The sequence below is a fragment of the Oncorhynchus gorbuscha genome, linkage group LG12, assembly GCF_021184085.1.
Source record: "Oncorhynchus gorbuscha isolate QuinsamMale2020 ecotype Even-year linkage group LG12, OgorEven_v1.0, whole genome shotgun sequence".
In the NCBI taxonomy this organism is placed as follows: domain Eukaryota; kingdom Metazoa; phylum Chordata; class Actinopteri; order Salmoniformes; family Salmonidae; genus Oncorhynchus; species Oncorhynchus gorbuscha.
Window position 1 is genome coordinate 6,528,310 of NC_060184.1, and position 22,323 is coordinate 6,550,632.

A 22,323-nucleotide genomic window follows, 5' to 3' on the forward strand; every position below is an offset into this window, starting at 1 on the left:
GAGGGGAGGGCGAGGGGAGGCAGACGGCGGGATGAGGGGAGGGAGAGGGCGAGGGGAGGTGGACGGAGGGATGAGGGGAGGGAGAGGACGAGGGGAAGCGGACGGCGGGACGAGGGAAGGGAGAGGACGAGGGGAGGCAGGTGGAGGGATGCGAGGGCGAGGTGGTCTATGGGGACGTGGAGGGAAACAGTCGGGTATCCCAGACTTCAGTACCAACACTATCCCTCTGGGAGGTGGGAGGACGGACGACGACATGGAGGGGGTTCCTTACGCCTACAGACCTCCACATGAAGAGATGCGATCACAACATGGAGGACCAGAGGAGGACTGGCAGGACTGGCAGCAAGACCCTTCCCTGGAGAAACCTGAAGGTCCTCCTCTGCCTGAAGAGGAGATGTGGGTCCCTGAAGAGCACTACTACCCTCCAGAGGACTACTACGAAGACTCAGGGAGAGGAGGTCCCCCTATGGGGAGAGGAGAGCCTCTAGATGGGCACCACTGGGAGGAAGCAGACCCCCCACATCCAGAGTACTGGGGAGAGGAAGGAGATCCCTACTGGATGGACCGGAGGCCCTCTCCTCATGGCATGAGAGGAGGCCCCCGAGCCCTGTTCCCCCCTGGGCGTGGTCGCCCCCCACGAGGCAGGCCCGGCTTCATGCACCAGGGTGGTCCCAGACGCCCCCTTCCACCTCCTCACGGAGCCATGGACCCCCATGAACCTCTCGGATCCCCCATGGGGCCTGACGATGACATGGACCCTCTGGGACCCCCGCTGCATCGGGAATACAACCCCAGAGGGCCCATACACCACGATATGATGGAGCGAGATATGAGGGGACGGCCTCCTCCGCCTAGAGAGATGATGGACAGAGATCTGATGGGGCCTGGTGGTCATCCTCCATATCACGACATGGAGATGGACCCTGGCTGGCCCCCGGGCCCTGGACGACCCCCCCACCTCGGCAGAGACGGGCCGAGAGGTCCCCCTCCGCCTCCCCATGAGATGACGGAGCGGGGAGGGATGAGGAGGCGTCCGTTGGGACCTCGGGGCGCCCCAATGGGCCGGGGCGTGATGCGGCACCCACCTCGCTCACCCGAGGACTTGGAGGGGTACCCCCATGAGGGGTATGGGGAGGGGTTCGGTGGTCCCGGTGATGATGGGTATGGAAGAACGCTGCCGCCACGTGACTGGCCGGACCACCCCTCACACGAGTACGACTGTGAGAAGGAGTATTATCCCCAGGAGCCTCCTCGTGTTGGGGTGTGGGACAGGGAGAGAGGAGGACCACTACCGGAGAGGGACTATTCTCCCAACCCTTCCCGCGGTCCTCCACCTCCCCCAGACCGTTTCAGAGATGACGAGTGGAACGATGAGAGAAACCGAGACCGTCCTCCATACCCCTACGAGGGAGACAGAGAACGTCCTCCATACCCCTACGAGGGAGAAGAGCGTGGAAGAGGAGGAGAGCTTCGAAGTCGAGACTTCCCGGACGACCCTTCGTACAGGCACGATGAACGCCCCTACCCATCCCCTGCTGAATGGGAGAGACCCAGACCCCTTCCAGAGAGAAACTACCCCCCAGATTTTGAGGACCATAGGCCGCATTACGACGGGCGACCCGAGCCCTCTAGATCAGATCTAGGTATCCCTCCACCCACCCCTTCCCAGGCCCTTGCTCCTCCCACTACTGGACCAGACAGTTCTCAGGAACCAGCCTCACAGGGAACTGGACCGGGCATACTGGCTCTGTCACAACGACAACATGAGATCATCCTAAAAGCTGCCCAGGAGCTGAAGCTTATCAGGTAAATTATAGAGACTCACTGTTTTTCCCCCTAAGATAGAAACTGTATTTGGGTCTTTCCGTATACATGTAATATGTGTGTATATATACAGTACCAGTCAACAGTTTGGACACATCTACTCATTCCAGGGTTTTTCTATATTTTTACTATATTACCACATTGGAGAATAATAGTGAAGACATCAAAACTATGAAAATTAGCCATATGGAATCATGTAGTAACCAAAAAAAATATTAAATTTTTTATTTTACCTTTATTTAACCAGGCAAGTCAGTTAAGAACATATTCTTATTTTCAATGACGGCCTGGGAACAGTGGGTTAACTGCCTGTTCAGGGGCAGAACGACAGATTTGTACCTTGTCAGCTCGGGGGTTTGAACTCGCAACCTTCTGGTTACTAGTCCAACGCTCTAACCACTAGGCTACGCTGCCGCCCCGTGTTAAACAAATCAAAATAGATTTTAGATTTTAGATTCTTCAAAGTAGCCACCATTTGCCTTGATGACAGCTTTACACACTATCGGCATTCTCTCAACCAGCTTCAAATCAAATTGTATTTGTCACATGCGCCGAATACAACAGGTGAAATGCTTACTTTACAAGCCCTTAATGCAATTCCAGAAATGGATTTAAGAAAATAATTACCAAATAAACTGAAGTAAAAAAAAAAAAAAAGTAACAAGAAAATTACATAACAATTAACGAGGCTATATACATACTGAGTCAATTGACTGAGTAGCAGCAGTGTAAAAAAAGGGGGGGGGGTCAATGTAAAAAGTCTGTGGCTATTTGATTAATTGTTCAGCAGTCTTATGGCTTGGAGGTAGACGCTGTTAAGGAACCTTTGGGTCTTTAGACTTGGCGTTCTGGTACCGTTTGCCGTGCGGAGAGACTTGGAGGAGAGACTTTGACGATTTTTAGGGCCTTCCTCTGACATCACCTATTATTTTGGTCCTGGAAGCTTGGCTCCAGTGATGTACTGGGACGTACACACTACCCTCTGTAGCGCCTTACGGTCAAATGCCGAGCAGTTGTCATACCAGGCAGTGATGCAACTGGTCAGGGTTAGGTCTCTGACCTCCTTCATATCGGCTGTCTCGTCATTCTCAGAGATCAGGCCTACCACTGTTGTCGTCCGCAAACTTAATAATGGTGATGGAGTCATGGGTGAACAAGGGAGTACAGGAGGGAACTAAGCACGCATCCCTGGGGGGACCCGGTGTTGATTTATGGATGCCACCCGTTAAGATAATACGGAACGGTTCCTTATTTCACTGAAAGAATAAACGTCTCGTTTTCGAGATGAAAAGCAGGCTCATAAGCATTCATTGAAACAAGACTTTCATGCGTTTTGCCAGCAGCGCTGCTGTTTATGACTTCAAGCCTATCATCTCCCGAGATTAGGCTCATGAAACCGATGTGAAATGGCTAGCTAGCGCGCTAATAGCGTTTCAAACGTCACTCGCTCTGAGACTTGGAGTAATTGTCCCCATTGCTCTGCAAGGGCCGCGGCTTTTGTGGAGCGATGGGCAACGCTGCTTCGAGGGTGGCTGTTGTCGATGTGTTCCTGGTTCGAGCCCAGGTAGCGGCGAGGAGAGGGACGGAAGCTATACTGTTACACTGGCAATACTAAAGTGCCTATAAGAACATCCAATAGTCAAAGGTTAATGAAATATAAATGGTAGAGAGAGAAATAGTCCTATAATTCCTATAACTACAACCTAAAACTTCTTACCTGGGAATATTGTTAAAAGGAACCACCAGCTTTCATACGTTCGGCCGATTTTAAATAAAGATTTAAAAATATATATTTGTAATGACTATTACAACAATACTGAATTAACACTTATTTTAACTTAATATAATACATAAATAAAATCAATTTAGCCTCAAATAAATTATTAAACATGTTCAATTTGGTTTAATTAACGCAAAAACAAAGTGTTGGAGAAGAAAGTAAAAGTGCAATATGTGCCATGTAAGAAAACTAATGTTTAAGTTCCTTGCTCAGAACATGAGAACATATGAAAGCTGGTGGTTCCTTTTAACATGAGTCTTCAATATTCCCATGGAAGAAGTTTTAGGTTGTAGTTATTATAGGAATTATAGGACTATTTCTCTCTCTACCATTTATATTTCATTTACCTTTGACTATTGGATGTTCTTACAGGCACTTTAGTATTGCCAGTGTAACAGTATAGCTTCCGTCCCTCTCATCACTCCTCCCTGGGCTCGAACCAGGAACACAAAGACAACAGCCACCCTCGAAGCAGCGTTACCCATGCAGAGCAAGGGGAACAACCACTCCAAGTCTCAGAGCGAGTGACGTTTGAAATGCTATTAGCGCGCACCCCACTAACTAGCTAGCCACAATCCGGAAACTATCATCTCGAAAACAAGATGTTTATTCTTTAAGTGAAATACGGAACCGTTCCGTATTTTATCTAACGGGTGGCATCCATAAGTCTAAATATTCCTGTTCCATTGCACAACCTTCAATGTTATGTCATAATTACGTAAAATTCTGGCAAATTAGGCAGCCCAAACCGTTGCATATACACTGACTCTGCGTGCAAAGAACGCAAGAGAAGTGACACAATTTCACCTGGTTAATATTGCCTGCTAACCTGTATTTCTTTTAGCTAAATATGCAGGTTTAAAACTATATACTCCTGTGTATTGATTTTAAAAAGGCATTGATGTTTATGGTTAGGTACACATTGGAGCAACAATACGCACCACATCGATTATATGCAACGCAGGACATGCTAGATAAACTAGTAATATAGTAGTTAACTAGTGATTATGATTGATTGATTGTTTTTTATAAGACAAGTTTAATGCTAGCTAGCAACTTTACCTTGGCTTACTGCATTCGCGTAACAGGCCGCCTCCTCGTGGAGTGCAATGTAATCAGGTGGTTAGAGAGTTGGACTAGTTAACTGTAAGGTTGCAAGATTGAATCCCCCGAGCTGACAAGGTGAAAATCTGTCGTTCTGCCCCTGAACAAGGCAGTTAACCTACCGTTTCTAGGCCGTCATTGAAAATAAGAATGTGTTCTTAACTGACTTGCCTCGTTAAATAAAGATTAAATAAAGGTGTAAAAAAATATATTTTAAAAATCGGCCAAATCGGTGTCCAAAAATACAGATTTCCGGTTGTTATGAAAACTTGAAATCGGCCATAATTAATCGTCCATTCCGATTAATTGGTCGACCCCTAGTGTCTAGGGTTTCCGGGAAGATGTTGTGAGCCATGACCAGCCTTTCAAAGCACTTCATGGCTACCGACGTGAGGGGAGGTAATCATTTAGGCAGGTTACCTTCGCATTCTTTTGAAAATGTCAGTGAAGACACTTGATGGTTGGTCCACGCATGCTTTGAGTACACATCATGGTAATCTGTCTGTGAATGTTGACCTTTTTAAAGGTTTTGCTCACATCGTCTACGGAGAGCGTGATCACACAGTCGTCTGGAACAGCTGGTGCTCTCATGCATGCTTCAGTGTTGCTTGCCTCGAGGAGGAGGTGTAATGGTGTGGGGATACTTTGCTGGTGACTCTGTCTGTGATTTATGTAGAATACAAGGCACACTTAACCAGCATGGCTACCACAGAATTCTACAGCGATACGCCATCCCATCTGGTTTGTGCTTAGTGGGACTAGAATTTGTTTTTCCACAGGACAACGACCCAACAAACCTTTAGGCTGTGTAAGGGCTATATAACCAAGAAGGAGAGTGATGGAGTGCTGCATCAGATGACCTGGCCTTCACAATCACCTGACCTCAACCCAATTAAGATGGTTTGGGATGAGTTGGACTGCAGAGTGAAGAAAAAGCAGCCAACAGGTGCTCAACATAATGTTGGAACCCCTTCCAAGACTGTTGGAAAAGCATTCCTCATGAAGCTGGTTGAGAGAATACCAAGGGTGTGCAAAGCTGCCATCAAGGCAAAGTGTGGTTACAATTAAGAATCTCAAATCTCAAATATATTTAGATTTGTTTAACACCTTTTGGGTTACTATTTGATTCTACCATTAAAATTATATACTGATCATTTCTTTGTCAGTGGGCAAACGTACAAAATCAGCAGGGGATCAAATACTTTTTCCCCCCTCACTGTATACACACACACACACACACACACACACACACACACACACACACACACACACACACACACACACACACACACACACACACACACACACACACACACACACACACACACACACATTTATTATTAATTCGGTTAAGAAAACAATTTTAAAATCCCTGGCCAAACCCTCCCCTAACCTGGTTGACGCTGGGCCTGTTGTGTGCGGCCCACACGAGAAACTGTTGAGCATTAAAAACCCAGCAGTGTTACAAGACACAAACCGGTACGCCTGGCACCTACTACTAAATCCCGTTCAAAGACACTTAATTGTTTTGGCTTTCCCATTCACACTCTGAATGACACACACACACACACACACACGATCAATGTCTCAATTGTGTCAAGGCTTAAAAATCCTTATTTAACCCGTCTCCTCCCATTCATCTACATGTCTCCTCCCCTTCATTGAATTGGATTTAACAAATGACATAAGGGATCATAGCTGGTCAGTCTATCCAGGTTTTCTTAATGTTTTGTGTATACTCGTGTGTGTATATATATATTTTTTTATTCAGTAATGTTTTTCACAACTGTTTTTTGTGAGAGACCTCTAATACTTAGCCTGAGTACTGGTCTATTTGTGCTATAATTCCACTCCTTGTCATGCCACATTTGGCAAATGCGCAGAGTACAAGGTGTGGAATGTTAACACAAAATAGGTTATGGATTCCAGGCTACATGTATGCATATTAGCAAATGTATCACATGTAATTTCTAATACAATGTAGGTCTGTTTCTCTGGTACTGAACAGAGAAATGCAGGAGAATAAGACTGAGGGAGATGCCCTACCCATCACGTCTGACCCCAAGACGGAGCTCCCTGCTGGGCTACTGGGGCTGGAGATCCCCCCTGAGGTCCGCAGTGCCCTCCAGGTAGGCTGAACTACAACTCATTGTGTCCCTATTCTCTGTATAGTGCACTTCTTTTGACAAAGCTTCATAGTGTCTATATCATTTATATATATATATATCATGTAACTTGTTGGACAAAAAAGTATTTAGTCAGCAACCAATTGTGCAAGTTCTCCCACTTAAAAGATGAGAGGCCTGTAATTTTTATGACAGACAAAATGAGGGGGAAAAAAATCCAGAAAATCACATTGTAGGATTTTTAATTTATTTATTTGCAAATTGTGGTGAAAAACTTTTGACAAAGCTTCATAGTGTCTATATTGTTTATATATATATATATATATATATATTATGTAACTGTTGGCTGCAGGTAAAATTCGAAACGCGTCTGTTTCCAAGCTGGATATTCGAGTAGTTATTATATTTTAAATTCTCACTGTTGCTAGTCACAGTCCAACAATATATTTGAAGAAGGCTACTTTAATTATTGTCCATTGTCCGTTTTTTTTTTGGGGGGGGCAGTTACAAAAGATAAATATTTACCCTTGTTGTTGTTTACCTGTTACTGCACTGTTTTGTCCTCTCCCAGGCAACCAACCTTATGTCCAGCTTGGCTCCTACTAAATTGAAATGGGGAGACACCAAGCCTCCAGATACTGGTTACGTGTCCACGGCTCCTCCAGTCACCCCCAAGACTGTCGACTATGGACATGGACATGGTAAGGAGAGAAATGAGGAGCAGAGTTTGGGGGGAGGGGTTGTTCATTTTCCATTTTGTAATTCCAGTCAATTCAGAAAGTGAACTAAATTCCAGTTACAATTTCAGATGTTCTTAATTTTAAAAGCAATGAAGAGAATTTGGAATTTCAGTGTACTTCCTGAATTGAATGGAATTTATATTTCTCTCTCTCTCTCTGTGTCTCTCTCTCTCTGTGTCCTTTCTCTCAGACCTCGGTGCTGCCACGGTGGAGCGGATCTCGTACGGTGAAAGGATTGTGTTGAGACCCGATCCCTTACCTGACAGAGAGAGAGAGAGGAGCTATGAAAAAGGTGAGTTGATATTAATTCTTAGATGGTGATCATTTTTTGAGACTCCGTAGCAGCTAATACTCGTTTTTTAATTTTTTATTAATTTTTTAAACACATTTTAGTTGAACACACTTGTCCGTCTGAATAAAAATATAAATGTTATGCGTTACTATCAACAGTGGCTTAGGAAAAATACATGAACCCTCTTTATGTCAATCTGTTGATCAGTTGCTGAAGCTTGCAACGTCAAGGGTGCGATTCCCGCCTGGAAATGTCGGTTTTGGATTTTTTTTTAAAAGGGGGGTCTGCTAAATGTTAGATATATTGTTATACCGATATCCTCCTTTGCCTTATAGAATCCCTGGGCCCCCTGAGAGACCCCTACCACAGGGACCTGTACTACGACAGACGACCGGTGGGCCCCTACATGGAGCGCAGGGAGTACAGCAGGGAGAGGGAGATGTACAGAGAGAAAGCTCCCATGGACTTTGAAAGAGAACCATACGAGAGGGAGCGCTATCCGCCTCGAGATGACAGGTATACCCGGTTCCGTTTTAGGAGGGTTTGAGCTTAGAAATAGAACTAGATTGATCAATCAATCAAGTATTTTCATAAAGCCCTTTTACCTCGGTATTATATCACACTGTGACTAGTCCAGCTGGTATTATATCACACTGTGTTACTGTGACTAGTCCAGCTGGTATTATACCACACTGTGACTAGTCCAGCTGGTATTATATCACACTGTGACTAGTCCAGCTGGTATTATATCACACTGTGTTACTGTGACTAGTCCAGCTGGTATTATATCACACTGTGACTAGTCCAGCTGGTATTATATCACACTGTGACTAGTCCAGCTGGTATTATACCACACTGTGACTAGTCCAGTATTATATCACACTGTGACTAGTCCAGCTGGTATTATCACACTGTGACTAGTCCAGCTGGTATTATATCACACTGTGACTAGTCCAGCTGGTATTATATCACACTGTGACTAGTCCAGCTGGTATTATACCACACTGTGACTAGTCCAGCTGGTATTATATCACACTGTGACTAGTCCTGCTGGTATTATATCACACTGTGACTAGTCCTGCTGGTATTATATCACACTGTGACTAGTCCAGCTGGTATTATATCACACTGTGACTAGTCCAGCTGGTATTATATCACACTGTGACTAGTCCAGCTGGTATTATACCACACTGTGACTAGTCCAGCTGGTATTATATCACACTGTGACTAGTCCAGCTGGTATTATATCACACTGTGACTAGTCCTGCTGGTATTATATCACACTGTGACTAGTCCAGCTGGTATTATATCACACTGTGACTAGTCCTGCTGGTATTATATCACACTGTGACTAGTCCAGCTGGTATTATATCACACTGTGACTAGTCCGGCTGGTTGGTGTAGCCTTGTGAACATTTCCTTCTCCAGGGCTCTAAAACTCTTCATAAATAGGTAATCCAGTGTTTTGATCTTGTCTATCTGTCCAGACCACCCCCCGGCCATCCTCCACCTCGCCCGGGCTTCAGGGAGAGGGACATGAGGGAGGGCAGCCGGACCAGTAGAGATGGAGAGGAACCTTATGGAAGGCCTGGGGGTTACGACAGACCTCCGTACGAGCGTGGGCCTGAACGTGGGCCTGAGCGCTTCGATCATGGTGCTTCACCATACGGTATGTCGGTCTCGAACAGACATGGTGCAATGCAAATGTCTCTGTATGTGAGTGGGACTGATTTGTACACAGAACAAAAATTACATTGTCCAAAAGAGAAGTCTCTGAAGCTACCAGGCCTTCAGAAAGTGTTCATACCCCTTGACTTATTCCACATTTTGTTGTTACATCCTGAACTCAAAATGTGTATATATATTTTTTTAAAGCTCTCACCCATCTACACACGATACTCCATAATGATAAAATGAAAACATGTTTTTTAGAAAATGTTGCAAATTGTTTGAAAATTTAAATATCTCATTTATTTAAGTATTCACATCCCTGAGTCAATACTTTGTAGGAGCACATTTGGCAGCCATTACAGTTGAGTCATTTCTTGGGACGTCGCTAAGAGATTTCCACTCCTGGAATGTGGAACATTTTCCCATTTGTTCTTTTCAAAATGATTCAAAAGCTCTGTCTCATTGGTTGTTGATCGTTGCTAGACAACCATTTTCAGGTCTTGCCATAGAGTTTCAAGTCAAAATTGTAACTCGGCCACTCAGTGTAGATTTGGCCTTGTGTTTTAGGTTATTGTCCTGCTGAAAGGTTTCACAGTGTCTGGTGGATAGCAGACTGAACCAGGTTTTCCTCTAGGATTTTGCCTGTGCTTAGCTCCTGTCAGTTTCTTTTTTTTTTATCCTGAAAAACTCCTCAGTCCTAAACTATTACACACATACCCATAACATAATGCAGCCATCACTATGCTTGAAAATATTTTTGCAGTTTTACTTTAGTGCCATTTTGCAAACAGGATGCATGTTTTGGAATATTTGTATTCTGTACAGGCTTCCTTCTTTTCACTCCGTCGTTTAGGTTAGTATTGTGGAGTAACTACAGTGTTTATCCGTCCTCAGTTTTCTCCTATAACAGCCATTAAACTCTGTAACTGTTTTAAAGTCACCATTGGCCTCATGGTGAAATCCCTGAGAGGTTTCCTTCCTCTCCGGCAACTGAGTTAGAAAGGACGCCTGTATGTTTGTAGTGACTGGGTGTATTGATACACCATCCAAAGTATAATTAATATCTTCACCATGATCAAAGGGATATTCAATGTCTGCTTTTTTATTTTTACCCATCTACCAATAGGCGCCCTTCGCTAGGCATTGGAAAAAAACTTCCCTGGTCTTTGTGGTTGAATCTGTGTTTGAAATTCACTGCTCGACTGAGTGACCTTATAGATGTATGTGTGGGGTACAGTTTTTGCAAAACCTCCCTTATCTTTGAGGTTGAATTTGGGGAGCATAGATGAGGTGGTCATTACAAAAGTCATGTTAAATAAACACTTATTATTGCACAGAGTCCATGCAACGTGTTATGCACATTAGTAAGAACATTTATTTATTTATTTTATTTAGGCTTGCCATAAGAAAGGGGTTGAATACTTATTGACTCGAAGACATTTCAGCTTGTAATTTTTTGTTTTTTTTTTGTTAAGAAAAATGTGTGTAGTAGGCCAGTGACCATACAATCTAAATTTAAACCATTTTAAATTCAGGCTGTAACACAACAAAATGTTGTATTCAAGGGAGTGTGAATACTTTTGAAGGCATTTTAAACGCAGAAAACAATCAAAATGATATTTAAGGCATCTTCCATTGTCTGTCTTTTCATGCCACTTGGTTGTGAAGTAATGAAGAGAGTATTAGTATATTAGTAATATTAGTATAGTATTAGTGTATTAGTAATATTAGTATAGTATTAGTATTTTAGTAATATTAGTATAGTATTAGTATATTAGTAATATTAGTATTAGTATATTAGTAATATTAGTATAGTATTAGTATATTAGTAATATTAGTATAGTATTAGTATATTAGTAATATTAGTATAGTATTAGTATATTAGTAATATTAGTATAGTATTAGTATATTAGTAATATTAGTATAGTATTAGTATATTAGTAATATTAGTATAGTATTAGTATATTAGTAATTATTAGTATAGTATTAGTAATATTAGTAAGTATTAGTATATTAGTAATATTAGTGTAGTATTAGTAATATTAGTGTAGTATTAGTAATATTAGTATATTAGTAATATTAGTGTAGTATTAGTATATTAGTAATATTAGTGTAGTATTAGTATATTAGTAATATTAGTGTAGTATTAGTATATTAGTAATATTAGTGTAGTATTAGTGTATTAGTAATATTAGTGTAGTATTAGTGTATTAGTAATATTAGTGTAGTATTAGTATATTAGTAATATTAGTGTAGTATTAGTATATTAGTAATATTAGTATAGTATTAGTATATTAGTAATATTATAGTATTAGTAATATTAGTGTAATATTAGTAATATTAGTGTAGTATTAGTAATATTAGTGTAGTATTAGTAATATTAGTGTAGTATTAGTAATATTAGTGTAGTATTAGTATATTAGTAATATTAGTGTAGTATTAGTATATTAGTAATATTAGTGTAGTATTAGTGTATTAGTAATATTAGTGTAGTATTAGTGTATTAGTAATATTAGTGTAGTATTAGTATATTAGTAATATTAGTATAGTATTGTATTAGTAATATTAGTATAGTATTAGTATATTAGTAATATTAGTGTAGTATTAGTATATTAGTATAGTATTAGTATATTAGTAATATATTAGTAACAGTGTTATCTGTTTCTTTTTTCTACTGGCTGTCCCGTCCTGTGGTCCAGGCGAACGGAGGAGTTACCCAGAAGAGAGAGGAGGAGGCCCCACGTCGTCCCACCCTCCTCCCCCATCGGCTGCTCCTCCTTCCAGGATCGAGAAGAAACCGGAGACCAAGAACGTGGAGGATCTTCTCAAACTACCAGGCCGAGACACTCGTCCAGAAAGGGTGCAAATAAATGGCTGCTCGCTCACTCACTCCTAATCACTTCACACTTCACCATAAATGATCTGTTATATGTGCAGGCCAGATCTGTTACTGTAGTGGCCAGATCTGTAGTGGCCAGATCTGTAGTGGCCAGATCCGTTATGTGATGATACTGTAGTGGCCAGATCCGTTATGTGATGATACTGTAGTGGCCAGATCCGTTATGTGATGATACTGTAGTGGCCAGATCTGTAGTGGCCAGATCCGTTATGTGATGATACTGTAGTGGCCAGATCTGTGATGATACTGTAGTGGCCAGATCCGTTATGTGATGATACTGTAGTGGCCAGATCTGTTATGTGATGATACTGTAGTGGCCAGATCTGTAGTGGCCAGATCCGTTATGTGATGATACTGTAGTGGCCAGATCTGTAGTGGCCAGATCCGTTATGTGATGATACTGTAGGTGCCATTAACAATTAAGGCTGGAGGGCTGGGGGCTAGATCAGGTGGGACCATTCTAGCCAATGAGAGGGCAGATAAACATTTGAACAATGGGTACAACTCCGATGTCACGTGTCCCAACTGTTATATAAGTACACTCGTAACGACGTAAACATTACGAAACATCTATTCGATCATGTAGCAAATAAGTCATACATTTTTTTTATTTTTTTTATTGTCGACCAAATTCGACACTCTCATTGACCTCCACGCACAACAAAAAACCGCCTCGCTTGGTGAGCAGAAAGATAAACTACGTCACCTGTAGATTTGGCCCTAGTTATCTTTTTTGGACAGCATTCGTAAATGATTCAGAAACCTTCACTTTTTTTTCCCACGTTTTTGTTACATTACAGCCTTTCTCTAAAAATGGATTACAAAATAAAATATAAAATAAATCCTCATCAATCTGTACACAATACCCATATCATAAGGTGTGAAGAACTTCACAGGGTGCTGAAAGTGCACGGCGATGAGCTTGATGCTCCTTTCCAATCGAGGGTCGTAATTCTGGGGACACGATCATCGATGCTCGGCTGCCGTTTGACAAACACAAATGATGGGAACCTCCATTCATACTTTTACGCTGGTGGGTTTATACTTTTATAGTTTACATCTGCCAAAGACTTGGGATATGAACAGGAAGTATTTTGACAAATGACAGGAGTGGAATGTTAGTTAAAACGACTGGTGCTCAGACTACAGACGGGAGAGGGGGGTTCTGGGTTGAATCTGGACCCGTATCGGACAGTTCTTGTACATTGAACCCATAGAGATGATTCGACTCATCTTTGTATCTGTTCTCTTATAGTGTCTCTGACAGCATTAGCAGTGCCTTTGAGTCAATTGTCTTCTTCCCGATTGGCTGATCCCTCCTGATGACCCGGTTGGACATGACTCCCAACGAGTTCATCAGGAGGGTTCAGCCAGTGAAGTTGGAAGTCAAATCAAATCAAATGTATTTATATAGCCCTTCGTACATCAGCTGATATCTCAAAAGTGCTGTACAGAAACCCAGCCTAAAACCCCAAACAGCAAGCAATGCAGGTGTAGAAGCACCCAGTTGACTACATTAAAATGGTGGAAGCCCTCAATGGCGGTGTCCATGCTAATGTTGTTTTTGCCACTAAAGGCATCTATCATTCTCCGTTTGAAATCCCCGCCCACCTTGCCGTGTAGCACCGCCCACCTTGCCGTGTAGCACCGCCCACCTTGCCGTGTAGCACCGCCCACCTTGCCGTGTAGCACCGCCCACCTTGCCGTATAGTGTGTCCCCTGACTTAATTCACCAACTTCCTTATTCAATTCAATACAACTTTTATTGACACTTCATTCACTTATTTTCTCATTCAATTTAATACATCTTTTCAAGATTAATTTAGGATTAAGTGTCTTGCTCATGGGCACATCGAACGATTTTTCACCTTGTCAGCTCGGGGATTTGAACCCCAAAAAATGTTTTTTGGGGGTTACTGGCCCAATGCTCTTAACCGCTAGGCTACCTGTCCCTCTCAGGGACAAATAAGAAATGTGTTGCCAGGATAATATCCTCAACCCGTTAGGCCAATACAAGTACAACAGGAGTAGACACATATCACATATCCCCCAGTATATTCCCAGATAATTGTCTGCTGCATGAGTGAGTTCCATAACTTCTATAATGGTGTTTTCTCAGATCGTCATCATAATGAGAGGCCTACCAGGAAGTGGTAAAAGTCATGTGGCCAAGCTGATACGGGTGAGTAGAACCTAAAGTCACCATCGTCTTGAGCTTTGCTTTTTCGGTTGTGGTAGTGTTGACTCATCTGGGATTAAATGGTATTTCCTGTCATGTGTTTCCTGTTGACCAGTAGCACAACTGGAAGGGAAGACTATTGTTCTAAATCAGTGGTTCCCAACCTTTTTTGGGGGGGGGGTTCTGTACACCTAAAACAGTTTGACCTGCCTGAAGTACCACCTCATGCGCGTGCGACCGACCGGCGTGATTCCTAAATGATGTGTCGCCCATGTCATCGATCCTACGGCACACCGTTATTTAACCAATCAGTGCATCAGACTTATAAATCATAGGGTTGCCAGGACGAGCTAAAAAAGTTTGCCCAATGAACACTCAAAACATGCCCATATAAGGCCTGAAAACTAGCCCACGGTTGGGTTTTTTTTTTCACAGTAAGAGACGAGTTTCCATATTTAGACAATAAACCTTTTTTTCCATAAAGTTATAGAGACAATTTTAAGAAGGAATATCATAGTAACTGGTTTTCCATCAAAATAGTCATTATTCAGAGCTATGCCATATGGTGTAATAAAGGAATGTAAAATGTAACAAGAGAAAAGACCATTCATCCTGATTAAACTCGCCAGATCATTTTACATCAATGGATGTCAATTTAACTCATTTAACTGCTATGATTAAGCAATAAGACACAACGGGGTATGGTATATGACCAATATACCACGGCTAAGGGCTGTTCTTAGACACGACGCAACACGGAGTACCTGGATACAGCTGTTAGCTGTGGTATATTGACCATAGACCACAAACCAGAGGTGCCTTATTGCTGTTATAAACTGGTTACTAACATAATTAAAGTAAACACATATATACATCTTTTCTTTCATACCAGTGGTATATGGTCTGATATACCACGGCTTTCAGCCAATCAGCATTCAGGGCTCGAACCAGGTTTATAATCGTAAATAAATCCCGACAGGAAGAGTTTCAGGACGAGCTTAAACAATTTTCTAGCGATTGTGCCGTTACGATGTGCCAGATGTTAAGACTACAAACAGTTATAAATGGCCTATTTGCGAGATTGACTTGTCATTTCAGACTAAAATCTGGATTTGTGATTGTAGTTCAACTTTGCTTAGATAAAGGCAGGTAGCTGATAGTAGAGCCCCTGATTGGCCTACAGCTCATTTCATATAGTCTACAGTAGCCTAGACAAGATGTAGGTGATATGTAAACTAAATGATTTAGCAGCTCTTGCTTAGTTCAAATTAACAAATTTATTCAAATTAAATATAAATGTTATTGGTATTGTGTTCCTAGCTCCAACAGTGCAGTAATATCTAACAATTCACAACAATACACACAAATCTAAAGTTAAAGAATAAAAATAAGAAATATAAATATTGGTGATGAGCAATGAGTGGCATTGACTAAAATACAGTATATACATATATCATATCCCCAAGACATGCTAACCTCTCACCATTACAATAACAGGGGAGGTTAGCATGTCTTGGGAGTATGATATAACATGCTAACCTCCCCTGTTATTGTAATGGTGAGAGGTTAGCATGTCTTGGGGGTATGATATGAAATGCTAACCTCCCCTGTTATTGGTAATAACATGTCTAACCTCCCCTGTTATTGTAATGGTGAGAGGTTAGCATGTCTTGGGGGTATGATATAACATGCTAACCTCCCTGTTATTGGTAATGGTGAGAGGTTAGCATGTCTAACCTCCCCTGTTATTGGTAATGGTGAGAGGTTAGCATGTCTTGGGGGTATGATATAACATGCTAACCTCCCCTGTTATTGTAATGGTAAGAGGTTAGCATGTCTTGGGGGTATGATATGAAATGCTAACCTCCCCTGTTATTGGTAATGGTGAGAGGTTAGCATGTCTTGGGGGTATGATATAACATGCTAACCTCCCCTGTTATTGTAATGGTAAGAGGTTAGCATGTCTTGGGGGTATGATATAACATGCTAACCTCCCCTGTTATTGTAATGGTGAGAGGTTAGCATGTCTTGGGGGTATGATATAACATGCTAACCTCCCCTGTTATGGGTAATGGTAAGAGGTTGTTTTGGTCGTGTGATATTTGACCATCTGTAACTTTCTCACTCATCATTATTTATATTCTATTCTTATTTACAATAAAAGTAACTCCAAAATGACACACTACATTATTTAACATAATTTTATATTGGGTACGAAATAATCTGAAACAACCAATCAACATTAACTGTAAATGCATCCAACACGTTTGCTATAACACATTACGTGCTATGTATATGGGACCAAATACCACACTTTTTACTACTTTACATATAAAAAAGTATTGTGTCAATAATTTTGACCCCCTACATTTTTTTGAGGAAAACAATTACTACTAGTTAAACAAAATGTATTTCTCTGAGCATTTGTATTAGTATAAAATAATATAATTTACCAAATGTTTTTGAGCTCACTATTTGAATTATTTTTTTTACAGTCATTATTACTACATTTTTTTGTCAAGGGTGTCAATAATTTCAGACTCCACTGTCCATAGCCTCGTTGGATTGTCCTTATTTACATTTACATTTAAGTCATTTAGCAGACGCTCTTATCCACTATCTCGCGAGCTTACGAGAGCACAGCAGTCAGGATAACAAATACCTGCCCCTCATTGTAAACAAACATTGATTTCAATTTCCGCAAACCCACCGTAGTCTTCTTCATCTTTTGCCCAAAACACGTCACTTCCTGAAACTTCACTCACTGAAATCATTTACATTTACATTTAAGTCATTTAGCAGACGCTCTTATCCAGAGCGACTTACAAATACCTTGTCGTCGTTACTAGCTCATAGCAGCTTTATTGAAAAAAAGTTTTGACTTACTGTGATGTATGGTTGTCCCACCTAGCTAGCTTAAATTGAATGCACGAACTGTAAATCTCCCTGGATAAGAACATCTGCTAAATGACTAAAATGTTAAATGTTGTTGCGCGGGTTAAGGACAAGGAGGTGGAGTGTGGAGGGGCTCCACCCAGAGTGCTGGGGTTAGACGACTACTTCATGACGGAGGTGGAGAAGATGGAGAAGGACCAAGATACAGGGAAACGAGTCAAACTTAAGGTCTGTCCTTTCTGCTTTCCCTCTGACCTACTCACTTAATCCTCTCTGTTCCTGTGTGGAGACATTTTAATCCTCTCTGTTCCTGTGTGGAGACATTTTAATCCTCTCTGTTCCTGTGTGGAGACATTTTAATCCTCTCTGTTCCTGTGTGGAGACATTTTAATCCTCTCTGTTCCTGTGTGGAGACATTTTAATCCTCTCTGTTCCTGTGTGGAGACATTTTAATCCTCTCTGTTCCTGTGTAGGGACATTTTAATCCTCTCTGTTCCTGTGTGGGGACATTTTAATCCTCTCTGTTCCTGTGTGGAGACATTTTAATCCTCTCTGTTCCTGTGTAGGGACATTTTAATCCTCTCTGTTCCTGTGTAGGGACATTTTAATCCTCTCTGTTCCTGTGTAGGGACATTTTAATCCTCTCTGTTCCTGTGTAGGGACATTTTAATCCTCTCTGTTCCTGTGTGGAGACATTTTAATCCTCTCTGTTCCTGTGTGGAGACATTTTAATCCTCTCTGTTCCTGTGTGGAGACATTTTAATCCTCTCTGTTCCTGTGTGGAGACATTTTAATCCCTCTGTTCCTGTGTGAAGACATTTTAATCCTCTCTGTTCCTGTGTGGAGACATTTTAATCTTCTCTGTTCCAAGCCATTTTAATCCTCTCTGTTCCTACTGTATGTTGAGTTCCTGTATCTCTTATAGAATGTTAGATGAAACATATTGAAGAGTTCCTGCACCAAAAATATAAACCCGTACCGTCACTCAAAATGAGTTCCGGCACCTATTTCAGTCCAAGCCAATGACTATAGAGCACCACTACTATCTAGTTTAGTCAGATACTATCGCTCTGTAGATAGATGACTGTAGGCCTAAAAGGCTACATTTACACAGGCAGCCTAATTCTGATATTTTTCCACTAATTGGTCTTTTGTCAATTCAGATCGTCTCTTTTCCCAATAATTGGGCAGACGATCAGAATTGGGCTGCCTGTGTAAATGCAGCCAAAGAAGGCCTAAAGACACCTAGGCATGTATTACATAATGGCTCACTGAAGCTACCATTTGCTCAATGTAGTTTACACAGGCTTTGCCAGGTGATTTAAAAAATAATAATAATAATAATTTAATGTTCCTTTATTTACATGTAATGTAATATCAATCCAGGTGATTTTATTTATTTGTTATTTTTATGTAATTTTCCTTTATTCAATTCCTAACATTTTCCTTTTGTCAGTGTCTGGAATACGAGTACGAAGCGGAGATGGAAGACACGTACAGGAACAGCATGCTGAAAACATTCAGGAAGACCCTAGACGACGGCTTCTTCCCTTTCATCATCATCGACGCTATCAATGACCGGGTTAAATACTTTGATCAGTTCTGGAGTGCTGCCAAGACTAAAGGCTTCGAGGTGAGTTAATGTTTGTTTTCATGTCTTGAAATATAAAAAAAGAGATGTATTTGCAAACTAGGATACCGTTTAGAATTCACGCCCAAGCCTCCCGAGTGGCACAGCGGTCTAAGGCATCGCGGTGCTCTGGCGCCTCGGGTTCGGGAAACCAATGGGGCCGAGCACAATTGGGCCAACGTTATCCGGGAATAGGGGAGGGTTTGACCGGCCAGGATGTCCTTGTCTCATCGTGCTCTAGCGACTCCTTGTGGCGGGCCCGGGCGCCTGCAAGCTGACATCGCGGTCGTCAGTTGGACGGTGTTCCCTCCGACGCATTGGTGTGGCTGGCTTCCGGGGTTAAACGAGCAGTGTGTCAAGAAGCAGTGCGGTTTGGCAGGGTCGTGTTTCGGGGGACACGCGACTCTCTACTTTCGCCTCTCCCGAGTTCGTAGGGGAGTTTCAGCGATGAGACAAGATCGTAACTAATAATATATATATAATAATATATGCCATTTAGCAGACGCTTTTATCCAAAGCGACTTACAGTCATGTGTGCATACATTCTACGTATGGGTGGTCCCGGGAATCGAACCCACTACCCTGGCGTCACAAGCGCCATGCTCTACCAACTGAGCTACAGAAGGACCGCCAATTTGGATATCACGAAATTGGGGAGAAAAAGGGGGGTAAACAAATTCAAATCAAATTACTTCATTTTAAGTGTCCTAGTGTTGATATTAGAACAGATATTGTATTTTCATGTCGACAATCTACACAAATACTCTTGTCAAGGTGACGAAAAATTCACATTTCTTTTAACGATTAATAGAAATTAAATTACTAAAATATAGTCGTTGCAAATTTTTCAGCTCCTAAGTCTCTAAGAGGGTTTGCACAATATTTCTTAAAAATTCTTCAAGCTCTGTCAAGATGTTGGGGATCATGGCTAGATAGCAATTTTCATGTCTTGCCATAGATTTTCAAGCAGATTTAAGTCAAAAATCAACTTGGCCACTCAGGAACATTCACTGTCTTGGTAAGAAACTCCAGTGTAGATTTTTGGCCTTGTGTTTTAAGTTATTGTCCTGCTGAAAGGTGAATTAGTCTCCCAGTGACTGGTGTAAAGCAGACTGAAGCAGGTTTTTCGTCTAGGATTTTGCCTGTGCTTAACTCCATCCAGTTTCTTTTTATTCTGAAAGCCCTCCGTCTTTTCCGATGTCAAGTATATACATTCCATGGTGCAGCCAACATCGTGCTTGAAAATAAGGAGAAAATCAGTAATGTGTCGTTGGATTCGCCCCAAACTTAAGGCTTTGCATTTAGGACTAAAAGTTTATTCCTGTGTTTTTTTTTGCAGTGTTACTTTAATGCCTTGTTTGCAAAACAGGATGCATGTTTTGGAATATTTTTTTATTCTATATATTTATGTTCTTTTCACTCTTGTCATTATTCTGGAGTCACTACAATGTTATTTATCCATAAGTGTTTTACCAGCACAGCCATTGAACTCTGTCGCTGGTTTAAAATCACCAATAGCCTCATGGTGATGTTCCTGAGCAGTTTAATTCCTGTCCTGCAGCTCAGTTTCGATGTGTGGTTCAATATATACGAATGATTAAAATCTTGCTGGTCTTTTTAGTTGCAGCTGTGCTTGATATTGAATACTTGACTGAGGGACCTTACAGATGTTTTATGGGTGACAGAGGAAGGGTCAGTCATTCAAAAACTCCTATTATTTGACACAGTGAGTCCATGTAACTCATGTGATTTGTTAAGCCAAACTTGATTCCTGGACTAATTTAGGCTTGCATAACCAAAGGGGCCAAATACTTAAGCAACGACTATTTTTTTGTTTGTTTCGTTTTTATTTTTTATTTTGTTTTAGAATTATTATTTTTAAATAAAATACAATTAAATCCATTTTAATCCCACTTTGTAACACAATAAAATGTGAAGAAATTCAAGAGGGTCTGAATACTTTTGCAAGGTACTGTATATTATAAAACGTGTAAATGTTTATTTTCTTAGGTGTACTTGGCTGAAATCTCGGCAGACTATCAGACTTGCGCTAAAAGAAACGCCCACGGCCGGAAGATGAGGGATATTCAAAAGGTACTGGGCGTTCTTGCGTCAACAAGCGCAGAGCTCTCAATAAATTTTCAATAGCATCAGGTGTCCTATTTCTCAAGGTATTGATAATGACAGTGATAGACCATACATATTGTTTCTATTCATTTATCTGTACTCTGTATACTTTTATTCAGTGTATATAACGGGGACAGTCCATAAGTGTGTGTATATATTCATTTTCTGGTTGTCTATATAGATGTCCAGTAACTGGGAGTCGTCACCGCGTCACATGATGCGGCTGGATGTCCGTTCCCTGCTTCAGGATGCTGCTATTGAGGAGGTATGTCGTACGGGAACACACACATTTTTATTTTATCAACATGTCGGACTAATGGTTTTCTATTAATTGAGACCTGATGAAATACTGCTAGGTTCTGGGTTCCTGTTTGTAAGAGTGAAACCTAGTCCTCTATGGCAGAGGACCAGGGAACAAGGACCCGTCGGTGCTGTCCTCCATGATGTTAGATGCACTTTATCCTCTTGTGTGGCTGTAATTGTGTTCTAGAATTCTAGAAGTGTTCTAGAATTCTAGAAGTGTTCTAGAAGCCATTTTAGCAGATGCTCTTTATCCAAAGTGACGAATTAGTCGGTGCGTACGTACATTTTACCCTGGCGTTTACAAGCGCAGTAATCTACCAACTGAGCTACAGGAGGAGCCACACCAAATTCAATAGAAACATTTTGTATTTGAAGGTTGAAATGGAAGACTTCAACCCTGATGATGAGTCGCTGAAGAAGCCCAAGAAGAATAAGGAGGAGGAGGAAGAAGACGTTAAGGTAGGACCCAGTCAGCATGCCCTCATAGGTGGTGTTCAATGTTCCTAAACATGCCCTTACAGCTAATCTCCTGTAGGTTTTCACATCTTATCAACCAGCTAATTATTGGAATCCGGCGTGCTAGATTAGGGATGAAGTGAAAACCTACAGGATGTTAGTTCTCCAGGAACAGGGTTGGACAGCCCTGGTATAAACCTACAGGACAGTAGCTCTCTGGGAACAGGGTTGGACAGCCCTGGTATAAACCTACAGGACAGTAGCTCTCCGGGAACAGGGTTGGAGAGCCCTGGTATA

General features: G+C 41.6%; 1 protein-coding gene across 1 annotated transcript in view; it reads left to right on the plus strand.

Annotated features, from left to right (window-relative positions):
* LOC123991484 (YLP motif-containing protein 1-like) overlaps positions 1 to 22,323 on the plus strand; it is a 56,735-nt gene that overhangs the window by 12,143 nt on the left and 22,269 nt on the right. The window contains exons 7-19 of the mRNA XM_046293102.1: positions 24 to 1,806; positions 6,693 to 6,837; positions 7,406 to 7,535; positions 7,765 to 7,866; positions 8,202 to 8,382; positions 9,354 to 9,535; positions 12,237 to 12,397; positions 14,556 to 14,618; positions 17,619 to 17,738; positions 18,967 to 19,143; positions 21,151 to 21,234; positions 21,449 to 21,532; positions 21,946 to 22,029. Coding sequence (XP_046149058.1) covers positions 24 to 1,806; positions 6,693 to 6,837; positions 7,406 to 7,535; positions 7,765 to 7,866; positions 8,202 to 8,382; positions 9,354 to 9,535; positions 12,237 to 12,397; positions 14,556 to 14,618; positions 17,619 to 17,738; positions 18,967 to 19,143; positions 21,151 to 21,234; positions 21,449 to 21,532; positions 21,946 to 22,029 — 3,296 coding nt within the window. The remainder of the gene's footprint in view (positions 1 to 23; positions 1,807 to 6,692; positions 6,838 to 7,405; positions 7,536 to 7,764; positions 7,867 to 8,201; positions 8,383 to 9,353; positions 9,536 to 12,236; positions 12,398 to 14,555; positions 14,619 to 17,618; positions 17,739 to 18,966; positions 19,144 to 21,150; positions 21,235 to 21,448; positions 21,533 to 21,945; positions 22,030 to 22,323) is intronic.